Source organism: Megascapheus bottae, chromosome 6 (genome assembly GCF_031878675.1).
Source record: "Megascapheus bottae isolate mThoBot1 chromosome 6, mThoBot2.hap1, whole genome shotgun sequence".
Classification (NCBI taxonomy): domain Eukaryota; kingdom Metazoa; phylum Chordata; class Mammalia; order Rodentia; family Geomyidae; genus Megascapheus; species Megascapheus bottae.
This window is the reverse complement of record NC_143514.1, coordinates 65,006,820-65,034,604: the sequence shown is the minus strand read 5'-3', so window position 1 is coordinate 65,034,604 and position 27,785 is coordinate 65,006,820. Positions and strand designations below refer to the sequence as shown.

Genomic DNA, 27,785 nt, shown 5'->3' with positions numbered 1-27,785 from the left:
CCCCTCGGGTCCGACGCAGCGCGGAGCCGCGGGCGGGAGGGCGGACGGACGGACGGACGGACTACGGACGGAGGGTCGAGAGTCGAGCAAGATGGCGCATACTCAGGGCACCAAGAGGAAAGTCTGTTACTACTACGATGGTGAGCAGCGTCCAGGAGGCGGAGGCGGGGCCGGCGGGGTCGGGGAGCTCGGAGAAGGGGAGGCTGGGCGTTGGGCAAGAGGCAGAGGGAGGAGACTGGGAGAGCGAGGACGAGGTGAGGCGGGGAGGCTGCGAGGAAAGGAGGTCGAGGGGGAGGGGGAGGCCGAGCCCAGGGGTCGAGGGGAGGGGGGCGAGACGGCCTCGGTGCGGAGGCTCTCGTGAAGTCTCGAGTGGGACCCCTGGCGGGGCCGGGGGCCGGCGCGGTGGAGACGGTTGCTGGGCTGTCCGGTCCTGGTGGGGAATACAAAAGTCCTCCGCGATCTCGTCCCTCCGGTTAGCGAGCCCTGCTGGACTGCCACCCGCCTCCCCTCCCCCAGCCCGGGAGCAGGGCCTGCGAGCCATGGCTGCTGGGAAATGGGGCCTCTGGGGTTGGAAGGAGAGAGTTGCAACTTGTTCAAATGGACTTTTTACGAAGGGAAACTATAAGGAGCAGCTTACTCTGTTCTAGGTCGTGCAAGGATGCTGGGGGGTGGGGTGGTCAGGGGGCTGAGGGGTGGCGGCTCACACGCTGGAGGGAGGTGAGCTCGGGTTAGAAGCCCTCTTTCCGTGGTAGGAGGCTCCCAACCCAGTCCTAGGGGTCTGGAAGGGAGATGTCCCGTCCCTCAAAACGTGAAAAACAGGAGTTTTAGGTAGCTAGCCGCCACTTAGGGACCGTGAGGGGACAAGACAGGATCTTTGGGAAACTGCAGGTATGTCTACAAAATGGCTGAGGCATGGATTTGGGGCCTAGTGAGAAAGATGGAGAGGGGCTGAAAATGTGGCTTAGTGATAGAGTGCCTGCCTAGCATTCATGAAGCCCTGGGTTCGATTCCTCAGTACCAAATAAACGGGGGGGAGGGGGGAGCCGGAAGTGGCCCTGCTGCTCAAGTGGAAGAGTGCTAGCCTTGAGCAAAAGCTCAGTGACAGTGACCAGGCCCTGAGATCCCAGGACTGGCCAAAAAAAAGAAAAAAAAAGAAAGAACAGGAGAAGGGTTGCAAGTGATGGTGTTTGAGAAATTAGTATTGAAAAGATGATGAACAGCTGGCCTGCTCTCCCCAGGAAGGCAGACAGTTTTCTGAGGACACAGAATCACTAAAGTTGGATTCAAGTTAATGCCATCCTCAGGCCTATACCTTAGAAATACAATTCTGGCCAGGCATGGTAGCTCATGCCTGTAATCCTAGCTACTCAGGAGGCTGCGATGTGAGGATCAAGGTTCAAAGCCAGTCTGGCACAAAAGAACCTGAGACTCTTTTATCTCCAGTTAACCTCTAGAAAACTGGAAGTGGGGCTTGGCTCATGGCTACATAGAGTGGTTGCCTTGAGCTGAAGAGCTTATGACCCACCAAAAAAAGAGAAAAGAAATACAATTCTGACTTAGAAATTAATGTAAGGGTAAAGCAGATTTGAATTTCAAGTTTCTTTTATTATTGATTGTAGTACATTGGGTCTTGAATTCAGGTCCTTGACCTCTTGAGTTTTTCCTGTCTCTCTCACTTCTGGCTTCTTTTCCCTCCCTGGTTGATTGGAGATAAAATCTCATATTTGTCTGCTTGGGCTGGCTTTGAACCCTGATGCTCATTACCTCAGTTTCTAGAGTTGCTAGAATTACAGGCGTGAAGCCATCCATGTCCAGCTATTTTTACTTTTATGTTTTTGTTGATCTTATCACTCTACCACTTGAGCCACACCTCCACTTAATGGCTTTTGAGGGTGGGGAGGGGCTGGCTAATAAGGGTCTCACAGACTTTTCTGTCTGGGCTGCAACTATCTCAGCCTCCTGAGTAGCTAGGATTACAGTTGTGAGCTACCAGTGTCCAGTTTTAGTCACCTCTTGCAAACAGTAAGCCTCTTAAGGCGGAGAAAACTGGTTATCCCTGTATCACTACACCCTAAACATTTCCTATTTCTTAGTGGACTCTTATTTTTTTTTTTGTCAGTTATGGGGCTTGAACTCTGGGCCTGGGACTGTTCCTGATCTCTTCAACTCAAGGCTATCATTCTACCACTTGAGCCACAATGCTACTTTCGACTTTTTCTCTGTTTGTGGTATCAAGGAATCAAACTCTAGGCTTCATGCATGCTAGGCAAGCACTCTCCCGCTAGGCCAAACTCCCAGCCCCTGTGAACTTTTTTGGAGGGGGAGTGGGGGCATTCCTGGGTTGAACTCAGGTCCTGAACGCTGGACTCGCGGCTTTTTTCTCAAGGCTAGGGTTCTACCACTTGAGCCACAGTGCCAGTTCCCATTTTCTGGTAGTTAATTGGAAATAAGAGTCTGAGCGACTTTCATACCCAGGCTGACTTTGAATTGTAATGCTCAGATCTCTGCCTCCTGGGTAGCCAAAACTACAGGCATGAGCCACTGGCACCCAGCTTAGATTCTAAAACATTTCTTGATTAAATGAATAAAAGATAGACAACAAGTGGCCAAGGAGGTAAGTGAACTAGAAAGTATTAAGTTGCAGATGCCAAAGGAAGGGAGGGAGGGATCCAGTGTTGGCAAGGGTTGGGACAAAAGTTATATTGCAGTAAGATTCTAGGTTCCGAGTGAATTAAGGGTGAAGAGGAGACAAGGTTGACAACTTTTAAAGGGAAGCTTGTATGAGTTAAGGAGAAAGACTGGTTGATAAAAGTAGGGAGGTGGTGACTAAGAAGAGTTTACATTCAAAGTCTTAGGGAAACAACTAGGAAAAGTATAGCCAGTGGGGAGATTCCTGGAAGAGACCAGGTGAGATGGAAACTAGAGCCCAGCTTGATAATACCAGTCATTAAAGAATGCCTATAATCCTATGGACTCCAGATCCTGAGACTGGAGGATTGAGTTTCTAAGCCAGTCCCCAGCTGAAAAGTCTGTGAGACTCCATCTCCAACAAAATGCCAGAATGGAGGCTTGGCTCAAGTGGTAGAATGACAGTTATGAGAAAGAAAGCTGAACAAATGTATGAAACCCTAAGATCAAGCCCTTGTATAGGCACATACAAAAAAAGTTTCTAAGAGGCACATGGTAAAGTAACCTCAAATGTCAGCACTGAAGGGGAGAAAATGGGCAAAGAAAGTTCTTAAGGCATTCTTAAAATGTAGTAAGAGGGCCGGGAGTTTGGCCTAGTGGTAGAGTGCTTTGCGGAGCATGCATGAAGACCCAGGTTTGATTCAGGACTGGCCAAAAAAAAAAAAAAAAGTAAGAATATTCCTTTCCCTGAGAGGGGAGGGCAGTTGGTACAGTAGGAATTTTGGAGAGAGGGCATTTAATAGCTGTTGTAAAAGAGGGAGTCCAAGAAATAAATTTGGAAGGACTGCTGAACAATGGAGGGCCCAATTGAGACTGGAACTTTTGTGTGTGTGTGTGGGGGGGGGGTTGAACTCTGGGCCTCATGCTCTTGCTTAGCTTTTTTTGCTCAAGGCTAGTTGCTCTACCCCTTGAGCCACTGTTCTACTTCTTGCTTTTTTCTGGGGTAGGGGGCAGTCCTGGGGCTTGGACTCAGGGTGTGGGCAATATCCTTAAACTTCTGTTGCTCTAAGCTAGCACTCTACCACTTGAGCCACTTCCGACTTTTTTCTGTGTATGTGGTGCTGAGGAATAGAACCCAGGGCTTTATGCATGCTAGACAAGCACTCTACCACTAAGCCATATTCCCAGTCCCCACTTCTGGCTTTGTGGTGGTTAGTTGGAATTAAAGAGTCTCACAGACTTTGCTGCCCCACCTAGCTTAGAACAAGATCCTTAGATCTCAGCCTCCTGAGTAGCTAGGATTACAGGCAGGAGATATTGGTGCCCAGCTGCCACATCTGGTGTTTTACTGGCTAGTCGGAGATAAAAGCCTCAGATTTGTCTGCCCATGCTGGCTTTGAACTTCATTTATCTGATCTCAGTTTCCAGAGTAACTAAGGCTTGAGGCACTGGAGCCCTGCTCAGAAAGTTCTTTAAGCCAAGCACTGGTGACTCATGCCAGTGATCCTAACTACTCAGGAAGCTGCGAGCTAAGGATCACAGTTAACTAGCAAAAAGCCAGAAGTGGAGTTGTGACTCAAGAGGTAGAGCCTCAAATAAGAAAAGCTTAGGGAAGCCAGGAGGTGGCCGGCAGTGGAACAAGAAAAGCTTAGGGAAGCCAGGAGGTGGCCGGCAGTGGCTCACGCCTGTAATGTTAGTTACTCAGGAGGCTGAGGATCAAGGTTCAAAGCCAGCCCAGACACTATAAACAGTCCCTGAGATTCTTATCTCCAATTAATCACCAAAAGTGGTGCTGTGTCTCAAGGGGTAGGGTGGTAGCCTTGAGCTGAAGAGCTCAGGGACAATGTCAGGCCCAGAGCTCTTTTGCTTAAGACTACTGCGCTACCACTTTGAGCCACAGCGCCACTTCCGGTTTTCTGAGGATATTGGTCTCCTGGACTTTCATGCCAGGGCTTGGCTTTGCACCCTGATCCTCAGATCTCAGCCTCCTGAGTAGCAAGGATTACGGGTGCCAGGCAATTTAGTTTTCTTATCTGTAAAATGAGGATAATGTTCCCAGTCCCACCTAATTTTACTGTAAGGATGCGGGAAGAAACATGTGAGTGTACTTTAGCACCATAAAGCATCACAATATGTCATAAGCAAAATGACCTATAATAATTCTGAATAGTGATAGTTAAATTTAATTTCCTGTTTAGGAAGGAATTCCTGGTATAGGGAGATGAGTCACCTCACTGGTTGCTGTTCTCAAGTGGCTTTGGAAAGAATGCCATCCAGAAAGTGAGCTGGAGTCATGCTTAAATTATGTCGATCCTCTCAGGGTCGCCTACTTTTCTTTTGTTGGTTGTGGGGCTTGAATTCAGGGCCTGGGCATTGTCCCTGAGCTCTTCATCTCAAGGCTCCCGCCCTACCCTTGAGCCACAGCCCCACTAGCTGTTTTTCTAGTGATTTGTCTCTCTGCTTTGTAATGCCAGGGCTGGCTTTGTACTGAACTGCAGTCCTCAGATCTCAGCCTCCTGATTAGCTAGGATTACAGGTGGGAGACACCTCCCCTGGCTTGTCCCTGAGCTTTTCACTCAAAGTTAGTGCTCCACCATTTTGAGCTACAGTGCCACTTCTCCAATTTTCTGGTGGTTAAATGGAGATGATCATCTCAGACATACCTGCCCAGGCTGGCTTTGAGCCACAATTTTCATATCTCAGCCTCCTGAGGATTACAGGTGTGAGCCACCAGTGCCCAGCTTGGTCTTACCCTTCTTCAAGATGGGAGAGAATCTTGGAAACTAGAAGTGAACCAGAAATAGTTTCCTTGGGAGTTCATTGTAAAACTGTTCCTGGGATCTCTTGGGGTTATGTGTTTAACTGTGCTGTGTTGCTCTTCTTCAGGGGATGTTGGGAATTATTATTACGGACAAGGCCACCCTATGAAGCCTCACCGAATCCGCATGACTCACAACTTGCTGCTCAACTATGGTCTCTACCGAAAAATGGAAATCTATGTAAGTTTATCAGATGCTACCTCTGCCTAACTCTATTAGCTCCTCTTCCCTAATGTATCTAGCATTCATTCGCATTTCTTCTCTATTTATTGACTCATGTATTGCATGGCTGTTATATGGCAGGTACTGTACATGGATAGGGGATTCTGATTTTGGTTTTGACAGTACTAAGCATGCACTTGGCATGGTCCGGGAGTGGAGCTGTGGCTCAGAGTGGCTCAGAGGTAGCTCAGAGCGCTATCCTTTGCTTTAGTTCCTTTTTGTATAGGGTTTCCTGTTTGTGCTGGGACCTCATACCCCTACCTTTCCTGTAGCTGGGATTATGGGTATGTACCACTATTCCCAGCAAGACCCTGAGTCCTGACTGAGTTAACGCGAGTGAGACCTATATAAAAATAAATAAATTATACTACAGTGTGAATGTGCAATGAAGGAAATGTCTAAGATATGGAAATAAGGGGTGAAGGAAGAGGGAGCTACATAATGTTTTCATTCTAAGAATTGTTTTGTTTTTGTGCTGGTACTGAAGTTTGAACTCAGAGCCTCCTGCTCTCACTTTGCCTTTTTACTCATGGCTAGTACTCTTCCTCTTGAGCTGTTCTACTACTTGGTTTTTGCTGGTTAATTGGAGTTAAGAAACTCTTGGGCAATTTATCTGCTTGTGTTATCTTTGAACCTTGATCCTCAGATCTCAGCTTCTTGAATACTAGGAGTACAAGTGCAAACTACAGTTGTACTTCATACTAAGTAGCATGAAGCTCAGGGCAGGCCTTTCTTTATAAGCTAAAAGACATAGACAAGGGCCAGGAGTTTGGCCTAGTGGTAGAGTGCTTGCCTAGCATGCATGGAGACTCCGGTTTGATTCCTCGGTAGCACATACATAGAAAAAAAAGCTGGAAGTGGTGCTGTGGCTCAAGTGGTATAGTTCTAGCCTTGAGAAAAAAGCCCAAGGACAGTGCTCAGGCCCTGAGTTCAAGGCCTAGGGCAGAGGGGGGCGGTGTGGAGAATATAAAAAGGCAGAGTTAAGAAAGAAATGATGTTTGAAGAAAATTAAAGCAGTTCAATGAACCAGGTACCCAGCGATTTCACAGTGTGACAGACAAGACAGAGCTAAGGAGATGAGGAAAGGATTTGTATAAAATGACCATTAAAAGACTTTGAAGTAAGGTTAATATAGTACAGAAACAAAACATACTCACCCCCTCTGCTGTTTTCTATAACAATCTGAGGTATGTCTTTCTTTTTTCTTAAGGTGTGTCTTAAATTACTAACACTCTCTATTACTTTCTTGTACATTTGACATGTGTCTTAATTCCATTTGGGAAGAGCCAGTTAAGACAAAACCTTACGTTTTTAAAAATCTCAAGCCAGGCACTGGTGGCTCATGCGTGTAATCCTAGCTACTCAGGAGGCTGAGATATGAGAATTGCAGATCTAAGCCAGCCCAGGCACAAGTGTGTAATGTGAGACTCTTATCTCCAATAACCAGAAGTGGCTCTGTGGCTCCAAGTGGTAAAGTGCTAGCCTTGAGCTGAACAGCTCAGGGACAGGGTTCAAGCCCCAGGACCAACTGACCAAAAAAAAAAAAAAAAACCACACCAAAAAAACTTATCCCAAAGCTTTTCCTTTTTCCTTTTATTTACTTGCTGATACCTTCTTGGGATAATCAACTGGAGCCTAGACACAGGCCCAAACCAGGAACTGGTAATAGAGAGTTTTTTTCCTCACATTAGAAAACAAAGACTTAGCCAGGCATGGTAGCATCTGACTGTAATCTCAGTAATCCCAGTACTTTGGAAGGTAAAGTACTGGAGTTAAATGATCTCAAGCCTGAGCTACTTAGCTAAGTATTTTCTTCTCTCTGAGTTTACTCTGCCTTGAATTTGGGATTTACTTCCTTTCTTGTCATTTTACCAACATGTACTTTATTAATTAATCTATTTATTTATTTACTGTGCTGGTACTGGGAATTGAGCTCAGGGATTTATAATTTCTTTGTGCTTTTTCCTCTCACTGCTGGTACCACGCTATCATTTGGGTCATACCTCCAGTTCCAAATTTTTCTTTTTTTCATTTCAGGGCCTGGGCACTGTCCCTGAACTAATTGCTCAAGGGTAGAGCTCTGCCACTTGAGCCACAGTGCTCCTTCTGGCCTTTTTTGAGTTTATTTTATTGGAGTCTCACAGACTTTTCCTGCCCCTGCTGGCTACAAACCATACTCTTTAGATTTCAGCCTTCTGAATAGCTAGGGTTATAGGTGTAGACCAGAGGAACCCAGCTCACTTTAGATTTTTTTTTTAGAGTATCTCAGATTTGTCTGCTTAGGCTGACTTTTAACTTTGATCATGAGAACTCATCCCCTAGAGTAGTTATAGGTGCGAGCCACAGTTGTTTGATCCAACATGTGTTCTTATAGTTTTACACATTTATATACTATATAAATATTGTTACACATATATGGTATGTAAAACCTATCCACCTGGTTGTATGTTAATATAGTTTTTGTTTTGGTTTGGTTTTGCGGGTTTTTTTGTATGTATGAATCATGGGGCTTGTATGTGGTCTGGGAGCTGTCCTTGAGCCCTTCAGCTCAAGGCCACTGCCCTACCCTTGAGCTAAGCCCTACTTCCCATTTCCTGGAGATTAATTGGAGATAAGAGTCTCAGGTCCTTTTGTGCCCAGACTGGCTTTGAACCTTGATCCTCAGATCTCATCCTCCTGAGTAGGTAGGATTATAGGTGTGAGCCACCTTGCCCAGCTTGTTACTATAGTTTTTTGTTACTGTTGAGTAATATCTGTTATGCCAATGTATAATGTATCCATCCTCCTTTGATCTTAATTTTTTTTTTTTTTTTTTTTTTTTGCCAGTCCTGGGCCTTTAACTCATGGCCTGAGCACTGTCCTTGGGCATTCTTAAGGCTAGTGGTCAACCAGTAGAGCCACAGCACAGTTTTTGGCTTTTTCTGTGCATGTAGTACCGAGGAACTGAACCCAGGGCTTCGTGCATGCTAGGCAAACACTCTACCACTAGGCCACATTCCCTGCCCCTGATCTTAATTTTAATAGTTTTGATGTTGCTTTGGGTTTTTTGTTTTTGTTTTTTTAATGTAAGACATAGTGCCATTGTGAACCTTTTTTTTTTAGGTCGGTGGTAGGGCTTGAACTGGGCCTGGGCACTGTCCCTGAGGTCTTCAGCTCAAGGCTAGCACTCTACCACTTGAGCCACAGTACTACATTCAGCTTTTTCTATATATGTGATATCAAGGAATCAAACTCTGGGCTTCATACATGCTAGGCCAAACTCCCAGCTCCCATGAACTTTTTTTGGGGGGAGGGGTAGCTTTCCTAGGCTTGAATTCAGCGCCTGAACACTGAACTCAGGGCTTTTTTCTCAAGGCTAGAGCTCTACCACTTGAGCCTCAGCACCACTTCTGGCCTTTTCTCTGTATATGTGGTACCGAGGAATCGAACCTGGGTCTTTGTGCATGCTAGGCAAGCACTCTACCACTAGGTCAAACTCCCAGTCCCCAACATTTTTTATAGATTTTTTTATTGCATATTTGAGAGAATTCTTTGGTTATAGCTCTCAGAAGAGAATTGCTAGATTGTAGGTTATGAATGCCAAGTTGCTTTTCAATGTGGTTGAATAAATTTATGCTTTCACGGGTAATGTATAAAATACTGAAGTCATATTCTCTCCTACTCTTAAAATTAGACTTAAAAAAAAAATACTGGGGATTGAACTAGGCCGCCTGCTTGCTTGGCAAGTGCTCAAGCAATTGAATTATGCTCCCATCCTTTTGCTTTTTATTTTATTTTCTTCTGCTGTTTAGATTGTTGTTCAGATAGGTTCTCAAGCTAACGTAACCTCAAGTGACTTCAAACCTTTATCATCCTATTTCATCTTCCTCCAAGTATTTGTGATTACAGACATGTGTCTCATACTTTAAGTTTTTTATTAGCATAAATTATTTACACAAAAGAGTGTCATTATTTGTCTGTGTGTGTATGTGTGTGTGCGCGTGCGTGTGTGCGCGCACGTGCGCCAGGGCTTGAACTCAGGGCCTAGGCATTGAACCCAGGAATTAACCCAGAGCCTCATGCATGCTAGGCAAGCACTCTACCACTTGGCCACACTCCCAACCTTTTTTTTTTTTTTTTTTGGTGTGTCATTGGTCTTGAACTTGGCCTGGGCACTGTCCCTGAGCTCTTCAGCTCAAGGCTACCACCCTACCCCTGGTCCTGGGGGTTGTCCCTGAACTCTTCCACTCAAGGCTTTAGGTAAATGACAGGGCAGAGAAACTTCTGTGACATAGTCATTTTGGAGTCATCCCATCCTGATTCATTCTTCTCCTTATCAGTTCATTCATGTGCTTAGTTAGGGCCTTGTGCTCTTGCTCAGCCTTTCCTGCTCTAGGCTGATGCTCTACCACTTGAATCACATCTCCAGTTCTAGCTTTTTGCTGGTTAATTGGACATGCAAGTCATAGATTTGTCTTGCTATCCTGGATTGGAACCACAACCCCTTATTTACATCTTTGGAGTGCCTCACTGTAGCCAAGCCTGGCCTCAACCTTGTGATCCTTCTGCTCCAGCCCCCTGAGTACTGGGATTGCTAGCTACCACTTCCAAGTTCACTTGCCCCTCTTGAAGAAATTTCTTCTCCTTGGGTGCAAGTGGCCTGTAATCCTAGCTGCTTGGGAGCCTGAGACCTAGAAGTTAGAGGCAAATGGGAGAATACCAGCTCCCAAATGAGAGCTTGGGGCTAATTCCTAATCCTCTTCCTTTTTTTTTTTTTTTTTGCCAGTCCTGGGCTTGAGCTCAGGGCCTGAGCACTGTCCTTGGACTTTCTCAAGGCTAGAGCTCTACCACTTGAGCCTGAGCACCACTTCCGGCTTTTTCTATGTATGTGGTACCGAGGAATCGAACCCGGGTCTTCATGCATGCTAGGCAAGCACTTTAACCACTAGGCCAAACTCCCGGCCCCTAATCCTCTTCCTTAAAGCAGGGAACCTTTTTACCAGGCCACTTGGATATTTATAACATCATCGTTGGCCATAAAAAATTGATACAGGGGCCGGGAGTTTGGCCTAGTGGTAGAGTGCTTGCCTAGCATGCACGAAACCCCGGGTTCGATTCCTCGGTACCACCTACATAGCAAAAAGCCAGAAGTGGTGCTGTGGCTCAAGTGGTAGAGCCCTAGCCTTGAGAAAATCCAGGGACAGTGCTCAGGCCCTGAGCCCAAGCCCTGGACTGGCAAAAAAAAAAAAAAAATTGATACAGGCATAATGCTTCCTTCCCTCCCGCCCTCCTCTTTCTCTTTTTCCTTCTTTGCCTGGGGTTTGCTTGAACTCTGGATGTTGTCCCTGAGCAACTTGAACTCTAGGCCTAGAAGCTGTCCTTGAGCCCTTCAGCTCAAGGCTAGCACTCTGCCACTTGAGCCACATTGCCACTTCTGCTTTTCTGGTGGTTAATTGGAGATAAGAGTCTCAAGGATTTTCCTGCCTGCTCTGGCTTTGACCTGAGGTCCTCAGATCTCAGCCTCCTGAGTAGCTAGGATTATAGGCGAGAGCCACCAGGAGCCTGGCACTTCTGGCTTTGAAGATTGATCCTCAGATCTCAGCTTCCAGAGTAGTTGAGAGAGAGAGAGAGAGAGAGAGAGAGAGAGAGAGAGAGAGAGAGAGAGAGAGAGAGAGGAGAGAGAGAGAGAGAGAGAGTGAGTGTGAGTGTGTGTGTGTGTGTGTTGCCAGTTCTGGTGCTTGAACTTAGGGCCTGGGCACTGTCCTTGGGCTTTTTCAAACCTAGTATTCTACCACTTGAGCTACAGCACCACTTTGAATTTTGTGGGGTGGGGTGGGTACTGGGGAATCAGGGCTTTTGCACTCTACTACTGGGTCATGCTCCCTCCCCCCCTTAAAGAACCAACAAACTAGTCCTGGGACTTGCTTCAGGACAGTGTTCCAAAGTACTTTTTTTCCCTTTTGCTTGTATTGTAGATTGAGTTCAGGGCTTGGGCGCTGTCCCTGAGCCTCTTTGTGCTCAAGGCCAGTGCTCCACCACTGGAGCCACAGGGCCAATTCCCACTTCCGGCTTTTTTGGGTAGTTTTTGGGAGTCTTGGGGACTTCCCTGTCCAGGTAGGCTTAATCTCCTCAGTAGCTTGGATTACATGTGTGAATCACCAGTGCCTTTTTTATTTTGCCAGTCCTGGGCTTGAGCTCAGGGCCTGAGCACTGTCCTTGGACTTTCTCAAGGCTAGAGCTCTACCACTTGAGCCTCAGCACCACTTCTGGCTTTTTCTATATATGTGGTACCAAGGAATCGAACCTGGATCTTCGTGCATGCTAGGCAAGCACTATTAACCACTAGGCCAAACTCCCGGCCCAAACACCAGTGCCTTCTTGAGGCTTGAAACTAGCCAGTTATTTATTCTTCCTAGTAGTAACTGAGCAATAAGTGTTCAAAGTAGATTGGGTAACGACTGACAATAGACAAAAATAATTTGCCCTTTTTCCTTTCTGCCTTCTAGCGCCCTCACAAAGCTAATGCTGAGGAGATGACCAAGTACCACAGTGATGACTACATTAAATTCTTGCGCTCCATTCGTCCAGACAACATGTCTGAGTACAGCAAGCAGATGCAGAGATGTAAGTCTCTTCTGTTCCTTGGCTACGCTCAGTGCCCAGCTGGATCTTCCTTCTATTGTAAACTATCTGTGCCTTCCTTGGGGCTCATTTTGACTAGCATCTTTTTCTTTGCCACCAAGGGTACCTAAGTGCTTCTCCCCCGCCCCCTTAGGTCTGGTTTTGTTTCCTGATTGTAAATAGCGGTTAGACATTCTCCAGTTAGGCTTACACCTCTGTCTAGAGTATGTAGTCATTGTAATGCGAAAAGCACTGACCTGAGAAGTGGGCAGTAGATAACTCTCTTCAAGTGACTGGCAGGTTGTTTCCCCTCAGATCTATCTGTTGTAATGAGTTGAGCCATGTGATCTCTGACTCTGGTCCAACTGCAACTGCTCTGACTTTGTGAGAATGAGAGTTTAGAGGCCATTTGATAGGCAGTAGCTGAGCTCATCTTTGAGACGAGGTGATTCTATGCCTTGCCCCCTGGGACCTGAAACTCCAGTCCCTTCTCAGAAGCCAAATTTTGGCTAGTGATTACTTTAGCTCTGGGAAAATCTCTTCAAACTTATGATAGCCAGATATGGTGGTATATACCTGTAATTCTAGTACTCAGAACACTAAAGCAAGAGGCTCTCAAGTTTAAGTCTAGCCTGCCCTATACGAGACCATGCCTTAAAAAAAAGGGGGGGGGGGACTAAACTGTCACATCTGACTTTCCTTTATGTTTATCCTTTTTTTTTTTTTTTTGGCCAGTCCTGGGGCTTGAACTCAGGGCACTGTCCCTGAGCTTCTTTTGCTCAAGGCATTCTAGCCATTACTTGAGCCACAGAGCCACTAACTGCTTTTTTCTACTTGTGTGGTACTGAGGACTTGAACTTCATGCATGCTAGGCAAGCAGTCCACCACTAAGCCACATTCCAGCCCTTAAATTTGTTTTTAAAGGAGTTTAGTACTAATCTAAGGATTGTGCTCAGGATTTTGAGTACTCTACTACTTGAGACACAGCTCCACTTTTGGCTTTTGTAGTGTTTAGTTGAAGGTAGGAGTCTCACACTTTCCTGCCCAGGTAGGCCTTGAACTGTAATCCTCAGATATTAGTTTCCTGAGCAGGTAGGATACAGGTATGAGCCACCTATACCTGGCCTAGTGCTAATATTTTAGTCGACTTGACCACTCATGGATTTTGGTTTCTGAGAAATATTCCAGACCCAAGCCCTTCATGGCACTAAGAGATGAATACTTCTAAATATGGTACATATAAAATATTTCAAACCCACAAAATGTTTTTTGTTTTTTGTTTTTTTTTTTTTTGCCAGTCCTGGGCTTGAGCTCAGGGCCTGAGCACTGTCCTTGGACTTTCTCAAGGCTAGAGCTCTACCACTTGAGCCTCAGCACCACTTTCGGCTTTTTTTTCTATGTATGTGGTACCAAGGAATCGAACTGGGTGTTTATGCATGCTAGGCAAGCACTTTAACCACTAGGCCAAACTCCCGGCCCTGACAAAATGTTTTTTTTTTTTAAAAAATCATGTAATGGGGTCTGGGAGTTTGGCCTAGTGGTAGAGTGCTTGCTTAGCATGCATGAAGACCTGGGTTTGATTCCTCTGTACCACATACATAGAAAAAAGCCAGAAGTGGTGCTGTGGCTCAAGTGGTAGAGCTCTAGTCTTGAGAAAGCCTAAAGACAGTGCTCAGGCCCTGAGTTCAAGGCATGGGACTGGCAAAAAAAAAATAAATCATGTAACAGTTGCTAGCCCAAGAAAGAAAACATGAGGCAGTGCAGTTGAAGTCCACTTCTTGATCATGTCCACTTTCTCATGGTCACCATAGTACAAGCTGTACTCTGAAGTTCATGGTCAATCCTGTACATCTCTTATGTGATACGATTCCTTTGCTGTGTTACGGGGTTTTTGTTTTGTTTTTCGTTTTCTTTGTTTCCTCGTACTGGGGTTTGAACTCAGGGTCTTGAGTTCCCACTTGGCTTTTCACTTCAACCACCTCCACTTGTGGGTTTTTATAGTCTGCCTGCCTGGCGCAGTCTGAACTGATTCTAAGATTTCAGCCTCCTGGACACCTTAGATTTTAGATGTGAATATGAACCACAGTGCCTGGCTTTTTTACTTACTTGTTTTCTGAATTTCAAAAAGTATACAAGGGTGTTACAATCTACCATGTCCAGTTAAATGTCCAGGCTGGGTATGTGTTTGATGCCTGTTAGTTATTCTAGCTACTGAGGAGCCTGAGATATGAGGATCATTGTTCCCAGGGAGGAAAATTGGCAAGAGTCCTATCCAATTAACCACCAAAAAACCCCAAACTGTGAAACTGTGCTTCAAGTGATAACGCCCTCCTATCCTTGAGGGGAAAACAAAAACAAAAAAAAAATGCTCAGTGGTAAATGATAGTGCATAGGGCCCTGAGCCCAAGCCCCAGTACTGGCGTGCGTGCGTGCGTGCGTGCGTGCACACACATACACACGTCCAGTGCTGTGCATCGATCAGTTTTTGTTTTGAGACTGGGTTCTAAGATGTTTTGCCAGTCTGGCCTCAAAGCTGCAGTCTTCCTGCCTCAGCATTCTTAATGAGTGCCATTGCTCTGAGAAAGTATGTTTATTGGTTTTCCCCCTCTCTACATCTAATCCCGTAGGTTCTTGAATCTGAGGAAAACAGATTAGCTGTTGGATTAGTGCCTGAGGGAAAGTATTTTTTCCTCATATCTAAAATTTTCACTCCCTTGGCAACTTGGCATTCCATATGGGAATATAAACAGAACTTTAGAACTCTGTAGTGGAGAATTGCCAGAAGGGGAAATCAGTTGTCAGTGGTGAGTGGTGAACGGACTGGCCTCAGGGACCAAAGTTCTTATTGACATAGCCTTACAGTGTTTACCCAGGAAATGGGCGAGAGAGGAAGAGGCTGAGGTGCCTACAGCTCACTCCCTGTGCAGCCACACTGTCAGGGCACCAGATCTCTGACACTCTAAGCCAGCATTGGCTGGCTCCTCTCACCACCTCATCTTAAGGCTTTTTCTCCTGGCTTCACTTTGGAAACCTATGGCTAACATCAGGAAAAGCCAAGGGGCAACAGAATAAGGGTTTAGTTCCACTCCTGTCTCTGACTTGTACATCCTTGATACCTTAGCAGTGTCATTTCCTGTGAGAGGAAACTTTGTGTGCTGGGCTTCCTCTCTAGCTCTGTGAGACTGTGTTGTCCAGGTGTGCTTTCCTTTCTGTCTGTTGTGTTTCATTTGCATTACTGTTTGCATGTGTTTCCACATTATGCACTGGTTTGTACTTATGCCCCGGTGTCCCTGGAGGCCTGAAATAACTTGGGTTCAAGCTCTTGTGTGCATGAGGTAGAAAACATGGTGTGGGAGTTCAGACACCTGGGTTCTTGCTTCTAGCTCCTCCTCTTCCCCATGATTCTGTCGTCTTGGGCAGGTCACTTGGCTTCTCCCTCTGTCCAGCTGGCTTGGTTCATGGGGTTGTTGTGACCACCAAACAAGATCATATTCTTGAAAGCCCCTCGGGAAAGGACAGGAACACATTTTCCTAGGTATTTAGGACAGGCTTTGAAGCTGGAATACCCGTTTCTCCACTTACAAGGTTTGACCAGGGGCTGGGAGGATGGCCTAGTGGTAGAGTGCCCGTATAACATGTACGAAGCCTGGGCTCCTTTCCCCAGATCCACATAAACAGAAAAAGCCAAAAATAGTGCTGTGGTTCTAGTGGAAGAGTGCTAGCCTTGAGCAAAATGTGTACAAGGACAGTGCCCAGGCCCTGAGTTCAAGCTTCAAGACTAGACAAAAAAAAAAAAGATTTGACTAAATTCCAAGATTTTGTGAGGATAAATGCACCACATAACAAAAGTAGTTAGCAATGGTGTGTCTTGAATGTACTTGGTGAAGGATATTTATGTGGGTCTCTCTCTGTTCGTTACATCCTTCTTGACCATCTGGAATTAACTCAAGTTGGAGAAAGAAAAGCTTTCTAAGTTGCTAAATACCTCTTCATGTAAGATTTCTGATTTGGGGAAGAAAGGTGAACAAATGCAATCATGGTATTTAGTGTACACTATGGAAAATGAACTGTATAACTTGTGGGCGGGGACAGGAGGGAGGTAACTAAGGGAAAGTAAAGGAAGGGGTGACACTGCCCCAAAAGGAAATGTACTCGTCTGACTTATGACATGGTAACCCATCTGTACAACACTTTAATAATAATAACAATAAAATTATATTAAAAAAAAGAGGTCTTGACCTCTATTTCCTGCTTGGGGAGCATAAAGGTTTCTCTTTTCAATTTCTCCCTGCCTTAAATTAAGTAGCAAAATCTGAACTGTAATATAGGCTTTCTGAATATATATAATCTGTGTATATATAATTTGTTCTTTGTTATTTTCCCCCCATCAGTTTATTAAGTACCTGAACAAAAACAGAAGGAAATTGTGGAAACTGACTTGGCTTCTCTCTTTAAAGTCAATGTAGGTGAGGACTGCCCGGTATTTGATGGCCTGTTCGAGTTCTGTCAGTTATCTACTGGTGGCTCTGTGGGTAAGGAATATAAATCCCCTTCCCCAGGGCTGGGCTCTTCTAAAACAAGCCTTTGAGGGTATGATGTTACCATAGAGAACGCTCCTATGGCTTTTTCCTTTGGGTTTCTTAAAATGTCCCAACCCAGGTTCACTTCCTGACATGGGACTGATAGCTATCCTCATCCATTCTCTCCTTGTAAAAGGCTTTACACGTGTGAGTGCCTTGCCGGCCTCATGCTGTTGTGGAGACACTATGTGAAAGCAATTTGTAAACTACAAAATGCTGTAAAACAGAAGTGTCAATAGTCTATGTCTAATGAAACTTTTAGTGATTAACTTTAGAGGTCATAAATATTCCCTACATGTCTGCTACTTCCATTTGTACCTTCTGCCTTTCCAGCTGCAAGACTTTTTTTTCTTTTGGGGGGTGGGGAGGTAGGGGGAGGGGAAGGACAGTATTGTCCATTGTCCTTGCTCTTTGTAGGTCATACTTGCAGCTCTTCTTAGCTGATGGCTTTCTATTGTTATTGTTATTATTTACCCTACTGAGTATTTGCCCTACTGGGGTATGCTGGATAAGCATTCTATTGCTCTAGCTATGTTCCCAGCCCTATAACATGAGTTCTAGTGGCTGTGTGATTTTCCCATACTTTAATGATTTGAATAATTCCATTCTGTTATTTCTATTAAAGTTAACACAACTGTGACAAATACACATAGGTGTGTCTGTCTCTTTCACTTCTTCGTGGTCCTTGAGCCAGTACTATCTGTGGTAGCTTTTACAAGCTTTTTGACTATAAACCATAGTAAGAAATACTTTACACATGCAACCTATGCTACATATGTGAGTGTGTGTACATTTTTTTTCATTTACAATGTCCATATTTCCACAAAAGAGCATCTTCTCTTGCTATAATCGCTGATAGCTAATCATGAGCCACTGAATCAATTTGAAGACTTACTATTTTTAGTTTGGAAAATAGTTTTTTAAGGGTGGCAGGAAGGAAAAAAACTACTTGGAGGATGAATAATTTTAGAATACATTATAAATGTGAAGGTAGCATAAATAATTTCAGTGAGAGTTGATCGGTAGAGGGTTAGACAGAGGAAAAGAAAATAATAAGCAGGGTTATTCTGATTAAAATATGTACCAAAAAAATAGTCGTATTTATTCTTTTGGACCAAGGAGGTAGTGGGAGGGAGCTGGCTTGTGAGTTGCACAGTACAGTGTCAAATAGGCAACTCCTGCCTCTCACTGGGCTCTCTGGGCTTCTAGGAAGAATGGGAGAGTAGTTTATTTTAGTAACGGCCCTGTGTTCTTTCTTTCCTCACCCAGCAAGTGCTGTGAAACTTAATAAGCAACAGACGGACATCGCTGTGAATTGGGCTGGGGGCTTGCACCACGCAAAGAAGTCTGAGGCATCTGGCTTCTGTTATGTCAACGATATCGTCTTGGCCATCCTGGAACTGCTAAAGTATGCCTGCCTGGCCTTGTCTCTTGGAGGAGCTATTAGGCCAGGTTCCCACTTCCCTCTCCCTCTGGGTTTGCCTCCCTAGTTTGCTTTTCCTACGATGTGCTGGCTAGGATGTGTTTGGTGAGTGTCTCTGGCCATCCTCTCCTTGGCGAGGGTCTTGGTTTGATCTGAGCCCAGATCAGGGGCAGGTGCTGCTCAGATCCTGCCTCCCAGAGGTCCCTGTGTGGCCGGAGTTGACCCTGGCTGTAGAGTAGGAAGATCGGACTTGGTCGGCTTGGTCAGGCCTCTGGAGACACCCGGCCGCTCTTCCACCTTCCTTCAGCCAGTTTCTACGTCTCTGGTGCTTAGAGATACCTGAGGGAGGCAGCTAGCCTGGTAAGCTGGGACCTGGCGCCCTTGGCGCGTCCCATCCCCAAAAGCCCCCAGACCCCTGACCCCTTTTTGATCCTAGGTATCATCAGAGGGTGCTGTATATTGACATTGACATTCACCATGGCGATGGTGTGGAAGAGGCCTTCTATACCACGGACCGCGTCATGACTGTGTCCTTTCATAAATACGGAGAGTACTTCCCAGGAACTGGCGACCTGCGGGTAAGAACTCCCCTTTAGAGACCAGCCTGCTCAGGGTTGGCTACTAGCTCTTAATTTCTCCTGTCACATACCACAAACGTACTTCCCGACTCTTCTGCCACTCAGAACACTGCTGCCCAGATGCCTACCATGGTTTCTTTCTCTCTTACTCTGTCGAAAGGAAGTGATAAGACATACAGGATCAGAGAACCAGCTTGGTCTCCTGATTCGTAGTAATTCCTGGCCACAACTGCATCACACTGCTTCTTGTGTCCCAGAAGGCCTCAGGTTGAGGGTAGGAATTAGAACTCTTATGGATCATTTGTTTGGTCCTCTTCCCCCTTTGGTCATCTGACTCAACATGAAGGACTTACCCAGAAAAGTACATGGAGAGCAGTAACTCACATGTCTCCTATACAGTGAGATCAGCCACTTTGCCATGCCAGTAGCCCACGTGTGGAAAAGTGGCACTGATTCGTTTGCTTGCTATGATTACATTACAGCAACTGAGCATGGGCTGTTTGGAAAGTAGTTGGAAGTACTTGTTTTCTTCCTTCAGGCCTCTAGAGAGGAGACAAGGAGGATAGAGTTATACAATAAAACTATCTGGAAAGGAAAGGGTTGGTGGTGGTGGTGGGTGTTATTTCTGTGATCCAGCTGCCTGCCAGCTCTAAACCAGTCTAAGGCAGAAATGTGCTTTGGGGTAGGTTAAGAGCTCTTAGCTTCAGTGCAGGCTTGGCCATGTCCAGAAATGTGACCTGGACTTGCCAGTTAAGGAAATGGTACTAACTTCGTTCTCTCTTGCCCGCCCCCCCCCCCTCATGGGCTAGCCTTTTAGCCTCCATCCTTGAGCTCCTTCTAGGTTACATTTATCGGTTTTACTTTTTATCGTTCTTCTCGAGTAGGATATCGGGGCTGGCAAAGGCAAGTATTATGCTGTTAACTACCCACTCCGAGATGGCATCGATGATGAATCCTACGAGGCTATTTTCAAGCCGGTAAGTGGCTTTATCCACTCCTTGGGCTACAAATGGGATTGGTGTAGAAAAAGATAACAAAGTACTCTACCCCAGGGTTTTCTCCCCTTACAGCTTTTGGGAAAGGAGAGATGTTTCAATACTGGATTGCTTGTTTAGGGAAAGAAAATTTGTTGATGTCCTCTGTGGGTCTTGCTCACTGCTAGATGCAAAAATGTTTAAATAGCTAAATGTTGTGGCTTACGCCTGTAATCCTAAAGTAGAAGTGGTAGCGTGCAAATAAATAAATAATAGCTGGGCCTGTAATCTTAGCTACTGTGATCTGAGGATCACAGTTCAAAGCCAGCCTAGGTACTGAAGACTATTGTCTCCAATTAATATCTAGAAAAGGGGAAGTGGGGCTGTGGCTCCAGGGGTAAAGCTAAAGAGCTCAAGGACAATGCCCAGACCTAGAGTTAAAACACCACGATCCACAAAAAACATGAATAAGATTATTTAAGGCATGATCTGTGCCCTCATAGTCTGGAATGTTGGGGCTATTTTTGTGGGGGGTAGAGAGCAACATTGTTGATTCATTTTATATCTACATCCTTGGGATCTGTGTTCCTTGACATCTTGGTGGTGGTGTTTTCCTGGATTTTTTTTTTTTTCCCACCTGGTCCTGGGGCCTGAACTCTGGGCATTGTCCCTAAGCTTTTTTTCTGTTCATATGGTACTATGGAATCAAACCCAGGGCTATGCATACTAGGCAAGCACTCTACCACTAAGCCATCTTCCCAGCCTCATGTTTCTTTATACCTTACCTTCTGGCCCCCACTTCTGGGTTTTTCTGTAGATGAGACTTCGATTTCCTGGGGCCAGGAGTTTGGCCTAGTGATAGAGTGCCTGCCTAGCACACACGAGGACCAGGTTCGATTCCTTGGTACCACATACATAGAAAAAAGCCGGAAGTGGTGCTGAGGCTCAAGTGGTAGAGCTCTAGCCTTGAGAAAGTCCAAGGACAGTGCTCAGACCCTGAGCTCAAGCCCAGGACTGGCAAAAAAAAAAAAAAAAGACTTAGTTTTCCTGAGTAGGTAGGATTACAGGTTTTTTCAAGTTAACTTGTATTGGGGTCTGTATTTCAAAAGGAACCTTTAATGTCACACTAAGGTATTGGATCTACACTAATAGTCTGTAAGAAGCTTAAGCCAAATCAGGTAAACACTCAGCAACAAACATTAGACTGTAATTGTAAGAATAAGATGCAGAGGGCTGAGAGTTTGGCCTAGTGGTAGAGTGCTTGCCTAGCATGCATGAAACCCTGACTTTGATTCCTCAGTACCACATACACAGAAAAGGCCAGAAGTGTTGCTGTGGCTCAAGTGATAAGAGCACTAGCCTTGAGCAAAAGATGCTCAGGGACTATGCCTAGGCTCTGAGTTCAAGCCCCCAGACTGGCAAAATACATATCCGTCCATCCGTCCATTCATCCATCCATCCTCTTTGTAACATAAAGCCAGGTGTCTGTAGAGTCAAATGAGTATAGCAGGTATAGTTTGGGGCTAGGGAGCTTCCTGAAGGAAGTGGCATGGTAGAAGATTAGGGAAATAACAGGAAGACCCTTCAAGGTCCAGAATTAAGAAATCTCCAAGTATCTCAGAGACCCTTTCACTCTGGGAACTCCCTGTTATCTGCCACACAAATAAGGAAGAGTGATAAGAAACAAGGAAAATTCTGTGGGCCCCCCCCCCCTCGACATGTTTTTTCTGGAGCTTAGTGACTAATATGTATATGCTTTTAGGTAATGTCCAAAGTAATGGAGATGTTCCAGCCTAGTGCCGTGGTCTTACAGTGTGGCTCTGACTCCTTGTCTGGGGATCGGTTAGGTTGCTTCAATCTGACCATCAAAGGTAAGGGCAGGTAGCACAAATGGAGGTGGGCAGGATCTTTGCTGGATGTTTCTGTAACACAACACCCCTTTCTCCAAAGGGCATGCCAAGTGTGTGGAGTTTGTCAAGAGCTTCAACCTGCCCATGCTGATGCTAGGAGGAGGTGGTTACACCATTCGAAATGTTGCCCGTTGCTGGACTTATGAAACTGCGGTGGCCCTAGACACAGAGATCCCGAATGGTATGAGCTCCAGGGCCAGGGTGGGTGGTCATAGGATTCCTCATGTTCTGACACCAATCCTTGAGACTCCTGCCCAGTCTCCTATGGACCAGAGCCAGCTCTTCCCCAGTCCCCTTTCACTTAGTCTCTCTCTCCTGCTTTTGGAGTAGACATTATCAGTGCTTGCTGACACCGTTGGAATTTCTGCTTTAGGATAACTGCATGAGTAAAAGGAACGATCACTGTGAGCCTTGCTTAGAGTCCTATACCAGGAGCTCCTTCCCCTTCTAGTCACATGTGTACAAGTGAGAATGGTCTTGAAAAGGTTAAAAATCTGGAGCATGGCCTAGAGGTAGCATGCTCACCTAGCATGCACAAAGCCCTGGGTTTGAGTCCCCAGAAAAAGCCGGAAGTGATGTTGTGGCTCAAGTGGCAGAGTGCTAACCTTGAGCAAAAAGTGTCCAAAGACAGTGCCCAGGCCCTGAGTTCAACCCCCAGGACTGGCAAAAAAGAAAAAAAAAGTTTAGCTGGGCAGGGTGGCTCATGCCTGTAATCCTAGCTACTCAGGAGGCTGAGATCTGAGGATGGTGGTTCAAAGCCAGCCCAGGACCTAAGACTCTTTTCTCCAATTAACCTCTAGAAAACAAGAAGTAGGGTTTGGCTCAAAGGTAGGGCAATAGTCTTGAGCTGAAGAACTCAGAGATAGCATCCAGTCCAAGTTCACCCCCATGACCCACAAAAAAGGTAAGGTTTAAAATCAAGGGTAGAGAGCCTGCCTGACAAGTGCAAGGCCCTGAGTTCAAACTTGAGTACTGCCAGAAAATAAATAAAATTCTGTCAGCACTCTGCTCTTGCACCATCTTGGGGAAATCTCTCTTTCATAAATGGGTAAAGCTGACAGATGCTTTTCTCAGGGTTCCACTGTGTCAGGTCTCTTGACTCTCCTCTCCTCTGCCCCAATCAGAGCTGCCATACAATGACTACTTCGAATACTTTGGACCAGACTTCAAGCTTCACATCAGTCCTTCTAATATGACTAACCAGAACACTAATGAGTACCTGGAGAAGATCAAGTGAGTGACTTCCCCAGCCATCCCCTGGTGAACTTGCATGCTCCAGTGTCAAGTGGAGCCTAGCCACCTTCTCTTTTCCCATTGGCCACAGACAGCGGCTCTTTGAGAACCTGAGGATGCTACCCCATGCACCTGGGGTCCAAATGCAAGCTATTCCCGAGGATGCCATCCCAGAGGAGAGTGGGGATGAGGATGAAGACGACCCTGATAAGCGCATCTCAAGTGAGTGAGATCCGAGGGCCTCTTTTCTCCCCGCCCAGTGGGCAGCTCAGATTGCCTTTCACCTTTCCCAGGACCCATCCGTTCAAAACTGAAGTTTCAAGTTTCAGTGCCTCTAGGAACTGGTTAGAGCCCAAGACCCCTTTCCTCCTTTCCCTAGTGCTGGGTATAGAACCCAGAGTCTCAAGCACCTTCTCTACTACTTTGTCCAGCGTGCCCCTCCTCCATCGCAGGGAAGCACTAGGCACAGGTCCTGGGATTAAAAAGCCCCTACTTTCTCACCCATATTTTCCATCCACTGCCTCTTAGTCTGCTCCTCTGACAAACGAATTGCCTGTGAGGAAGAATTCTCCGACTCAGATGAGGAGGGAGAGGGTGGCCGCAAGAATTCTTCCAATTTCAAAAAAGCCAAGAGAGTCAAAACAGAGGATGAAAAAGAGAAAGACCCAGAAGAGAAGAAAGGTGGGTTTGTGTTGGGCCAGCACTTGGGTCTAGAGTCCTGGGCCCTGGGGGATGAATCTATGTAGGGCACTAGGCGGAGGGAATTGACCCAGGCCCTGCCAGCTCCTGTGGGGCTCTAACTCAGCTCCTTAGGCCTTTCAGTGGCTCCCAGAAGTGGCAGGGCCAACCAAACAATGACACTCTGGCTCTCACATACCACCCAAGCCCTTTTCCCAGCACTTCACCCCAGTTTCCCAGGGGGCTGCCTCCGCCCACCGGGTTCTGGCTCCAACAGGCTGTGAAACCGGTCCAACCTGTTTGTTTTCAACAGGGCTCACTGGGAGGACCTGGGATAGGCCTTTCTTGCTTTTCTGTGTCCACTGAGCTGTAGTAGTGTAGGGGAAGGGGTTTCAGAGGAAGTAAGGACCCCAGCTCTTTCCAGAGCAGCTTCCCTTAGCCATCCCTGCACTTTTCTGTTCCAGAAGTTACAGAAGAGGAGAAAACCAAGGAGGAGAAGCCAGAAGCCAAAGGGTAAGGAAAGAGCTATCAGCCATCCCCTGGCATTGGAGCATCACCCCTTTTGTCCCCCTGCTCTGAGAGGAAAAGCACAGTAGCAGCTGGTCCAGCGTACAAAGGCCTCTTTCAGGGACCAGTCTGTCTGTCTCTGCAGTTCTAGGCAGAGCTAGGAAGCCCCAGTTCCCAGCAGTCACCTGGGCAGCCAGGGTCCTGTGGAAGTCATTGTGTTCATACTTGCCTCAAGGCCTCTGGGTGGGTTATCTCATGCCAGTCTCTTGTTCTCTCTACAGGGTCAAAGAAGAGGTCAAGTTGGCTTGAGCAAACCTCTCCAGCTCTGGTTTCTTAACAAATTTCCTACCTTGCTCCCCAACCCCTCAGATTTTATATTTTCTATTTCTCTGCATATTTATATAAAATATATTAAATATAAATATCTCCAGGGACTAGATAGGAACCAGGGCCCTAAGCCCAGGGCAGCAGTGCTGGCTAGTAGCTGCCTTGCCCCCCATCCCTCCCCTAGTTCTGAAGCATAAAAGGTGCAGGTCTGGGTGAAGGATGCAGCCATGAGAAAAATCCTGAAATACCAAGTGCCTGCTTAGTGGTCCTGGAGCAATGCCCTTAAGAAATAGTGGCTGAGTCTTCAGGCACCCCCTGCTCTAAGTGATATCAACCATTTTTTAGACTGGTTTCTGTTTTCATACCTTGCCACTGGCTTCAGGTGAGCCAAGAAACTCATAATGCCCTGTCTTTCCCAATTCTGTAGGTGGTTGGTAGTGTAGCTTCCTTTTTGAGATACTATTTTCATTTTTGTGACTCTTTGTAATAAAATGGTACATTTCTATACCCTTCTGAGCTTGTTTCCAACCAGTGTCCCCAAGCTCTTCCCTCTACTTTCTGGGTAAACCCATGTACAGGAACTTACTTGGCTTAATCCCACCCCTTCCCCCCCCAGGTCTTCTCACCCTACCCCCCCTCAATGCCACCCATTAAAGCACTACTAAAGGGACAACATTTATTCCTTTTCCAAATGTTACAGTAAAACCAGGTGAAAGAGAATGTTTTTAGCAATTAGAAAAAAAAAGTACAAATCTGGGATTTGGCCATTAAAAGTTATTTACAACAATGGGAGAAAAAAAAAAAGACAACAAGAAGTTGTTTCACATTACAGACCTCCCTCCCGCCCCAAAAGCCTAATACTTGCCAGGTCAAGAAAGAGACACAGTTGATTCACAAGCTGGAGGTTTGAACTTGAGTAAGACATTTGTAAAAACCTAGACGGGGCAGTGTCCTCCCCAGCCCAGGTGCCATGAGGCACAGCACAGAGACTAAAAAACTCAACAGGGGAAGGCTGGACACAAGGGTTCGGGAGTATAAGCACCCCACTTCTGGCTCAGGGATTTGAGGAGTAGGATAAACAAAACCTACTTGGAAAAGAACTGGGGGAGAAAACCAGCAACTGCCCTTCTGCAGGGGGAGGAGGAAGAGGGTAGGGCCAGGAACAGGAGCGTTTCACATCACTAACCTAACTTGGGAAACTGTGAGGGACCATCTCAACTGGCCATGAGAGAAAGCCCAGATGGGTGACGGGAGAATCCACAAGAGGGAGAGGAGAGGGAACGTGGCTAGGAGGGGCAGTAAGCCCCGTCCTTTCTGGGCACAGGAAGGCAGCCAGGGCACCCGATCCAGGCAGTGACCTCTTAAGGGCAGCACAGTTTTTGCAGCTTAGAGATCACCCACCTGCCCCCACCCAGCTACTCATTCTGCTCAGCGCTGGCCGAGGCAGGGCCACTCTCGGGCCCCGAGGGAGTAGACGGCTCTGCAGCCTGGGGCCCTGCCTCCTCTTCGGCGTCTCCTCCCTTGGAGGCAGCACTGGCCTCTGCCCCCTTGGCCTGGGGTTCCTGGCTCTCAGGGGTGGCCACAGCCTTCCCTTCCTGCGCAGTGCCCTCGTCGCTGCAGGCGCCGATCTCGCCCTGCTCCTGCTCTTCCTCTGTGGGCGAGGAAGCCGAAGAATCGCCCCCGCCCTCCTTCCGATTTCTCTTGAAGGACAGGCCGCTCAATTTGAAAGGCTTCTTGAAAGAGAATTTCTTCTTCTTCTTGGGGGTCTCCTTGGGGGGAGCCTCCCCCTTGGCCTCGGCGCCCTGGCTAGGGGGTGCTGGCTCAATGGCATCACCAGTGGCCCCGGCAGCCTCATCTGTTCCGTTCACGGGGGGCGACTCCCCTTCACCCTTGGGGGATAAGTCTCCATTGCTTTTCACGTGGCCATTCTCCTGCAGGGCAGAGGAGGCAGCAGCAGTGAGGCCCGGTCCTGGCCCCTCCCAGGCAACGGAGCGCACCCCTAATGTCTAAGGCACCCCAAAAACCAAAGCCTCCACCCGCACCCGGGATTCCGTCAAACGTCGCCCTCGCCCCTCCCGGGCGCGCCCGGACAACCGTGGCGGCCGCGGCCGGCAGGAGGCGCTGGGGTCCCGGCCCCCCCAACACCCGCCTCCCGGGGGGCCCCACTCTCCCTCGACGCGGAACCGCTCGGGGCCGCGGATCCAGGGCCCGCCCGCAAGCCCCTCCGGGCGGCAATGGGCGGGAAGCCGCCTCGGGGCGCTGCCTCCCCGCACCTGGACGGACGGCTGCCCCCCCAGCCGCCCCCACCCTCCCGCTTTGTGTAAAAGGCCCCCACCTACCCCAGGCTCCACCCACATCTGGCGCCCCCCCTCGTTCTCCGAGGACCATCGAGGTCGGGCCTGACTACGGATGGGGTGCCCACCCCGCCGAGCACCCTCCCCGCGGCCCCGAGCGCCCCCTTGGCGCGGCCCGGCAGCGCCTTTGTTCCCCCGCGCAGTCGGGGCTGCCGGGGGGCAGTGCCGAGGGCCGGGGCCACGAACAAAGAAGGCAGTGGGGCCGGGCCGGCGCCCCCTCCCCGCCCCTCCCCTCGCTTCGCCCGCGGGGGCTGCGGCTCCGAGAACAAAGGGACTGAGCGGGGGAGGGGGCGCCGCGTGTCCCGGGCCGGACAAAGCGCGCGGCCCCGGCCCCGAGCTCCAGAGGGGGCGCGGTGCGAGCAGAGGAGGCCCGGGCCCGAAGAGCCGAGCTCACCCACCTGTCCGTTGGCCTTCGTGGGGGAAGCGCCGGCAGCCTCGTCGGTGGTCACGTCGCCCCGGGGTGCCTTGGAGCTCTGGCTGCCCATGATGGGGGGGTCTGCTGGGGGGGCGCCCGGAGCCTCCCCGGGCTCGCGCCGCAGGGGGTAGTTCGGTGGGGTCGGCCCGGCGGGCGGAGGGGTGGAGCTGGCGCCGGAGGGGGAGGGGTGCCGGAGAAGAGGGTGGGGGGACCGAGCTGCACCCCGGCACCAAGGCCGACCCACGAGCTGCGCCCGCCGCCGCCGCTGCACTCCGCGCCAGAATGCCGCCCGCCGCCCGCCGAGCCGCCTTTATATAGGCGCCCAGGGCTCGGGGCGGGGCCGGGCATTTAAATGAGCGCCCAATCGAGGGGCGGAGGCGGGGTCGGGCCGCGGGTCCCACTGGAGCAGTGGGCTAGGCGGAAGGTCTGAGGCTCCATTCCAGCCCGCTTCCAAGGGCAGGTGCGGTCCGGCGCGGGCAGAAGTGTGGGTTTTCCAGCGAGCTGGTCGGGGAAGGGCGGAGGGGGAGAGTCCTCGAG

At 47.9% G+C, this 27,785-nt stretch overlaps 2 protein-coding genes across 2 annotated transcripts; one reads left to right on the top strand and one right to left on the bottom strand.

The window, feature by feature from the left end:
• Hdac1 (histone deacetylase 1) lies at positions 1-24,984 on the top strand. The gene is made up of 14 exons (XM_090335344.1): positions 1-140; positions 5,515-5,627; positions 12,155-12,272; positions 16,727-16,801; positions 18,119-18,257; positions 18,709-18,850; positions 19,735-19,827; positions 21,587-21,695; positions 21,775-21,915; positions 22,859-22,967; positions 23,059-23,189; positions 23,496-23,648; positions 24,110-24,158; positions 24,434-24,984. The coding sequence occupies exons 1-14, from the start codon at positions 92-94 to the stop codon at positions 24,459-24,461; spliced, it is 1,449 nt and encodes a 482-aa protein (XP_090191470.1). The 5' UTR covers positions 1-91; the 3' UTR covers positions 24,462-24,984.
• Positions 24,985-25,617: 633 nt separating this feature from the next.
• Positions 25,618-27,464, bottom strand: Marcksl1 (MARCKS like 1). Its single transcript, XM_090335345.1, has 2 exons — positions 27,232-27,464; positions 25,618-26,410 (listed from the first exon to the last, which is right to left on the bottom strand). Exons 1-2 carry the CDS (start codon positions 27,316-27,318, stop codon positions 25,895-25,897), a joined length of 603 nt encoding a protein of 200 aa, XP_090191471.1. The 5' UTR covers positions 27,319-27,464; the 3' UTR covers positions 25,618-25,894.
• Between the last annotated feature and the right edge of the window lie 321 nt (positions 27,465-27,785).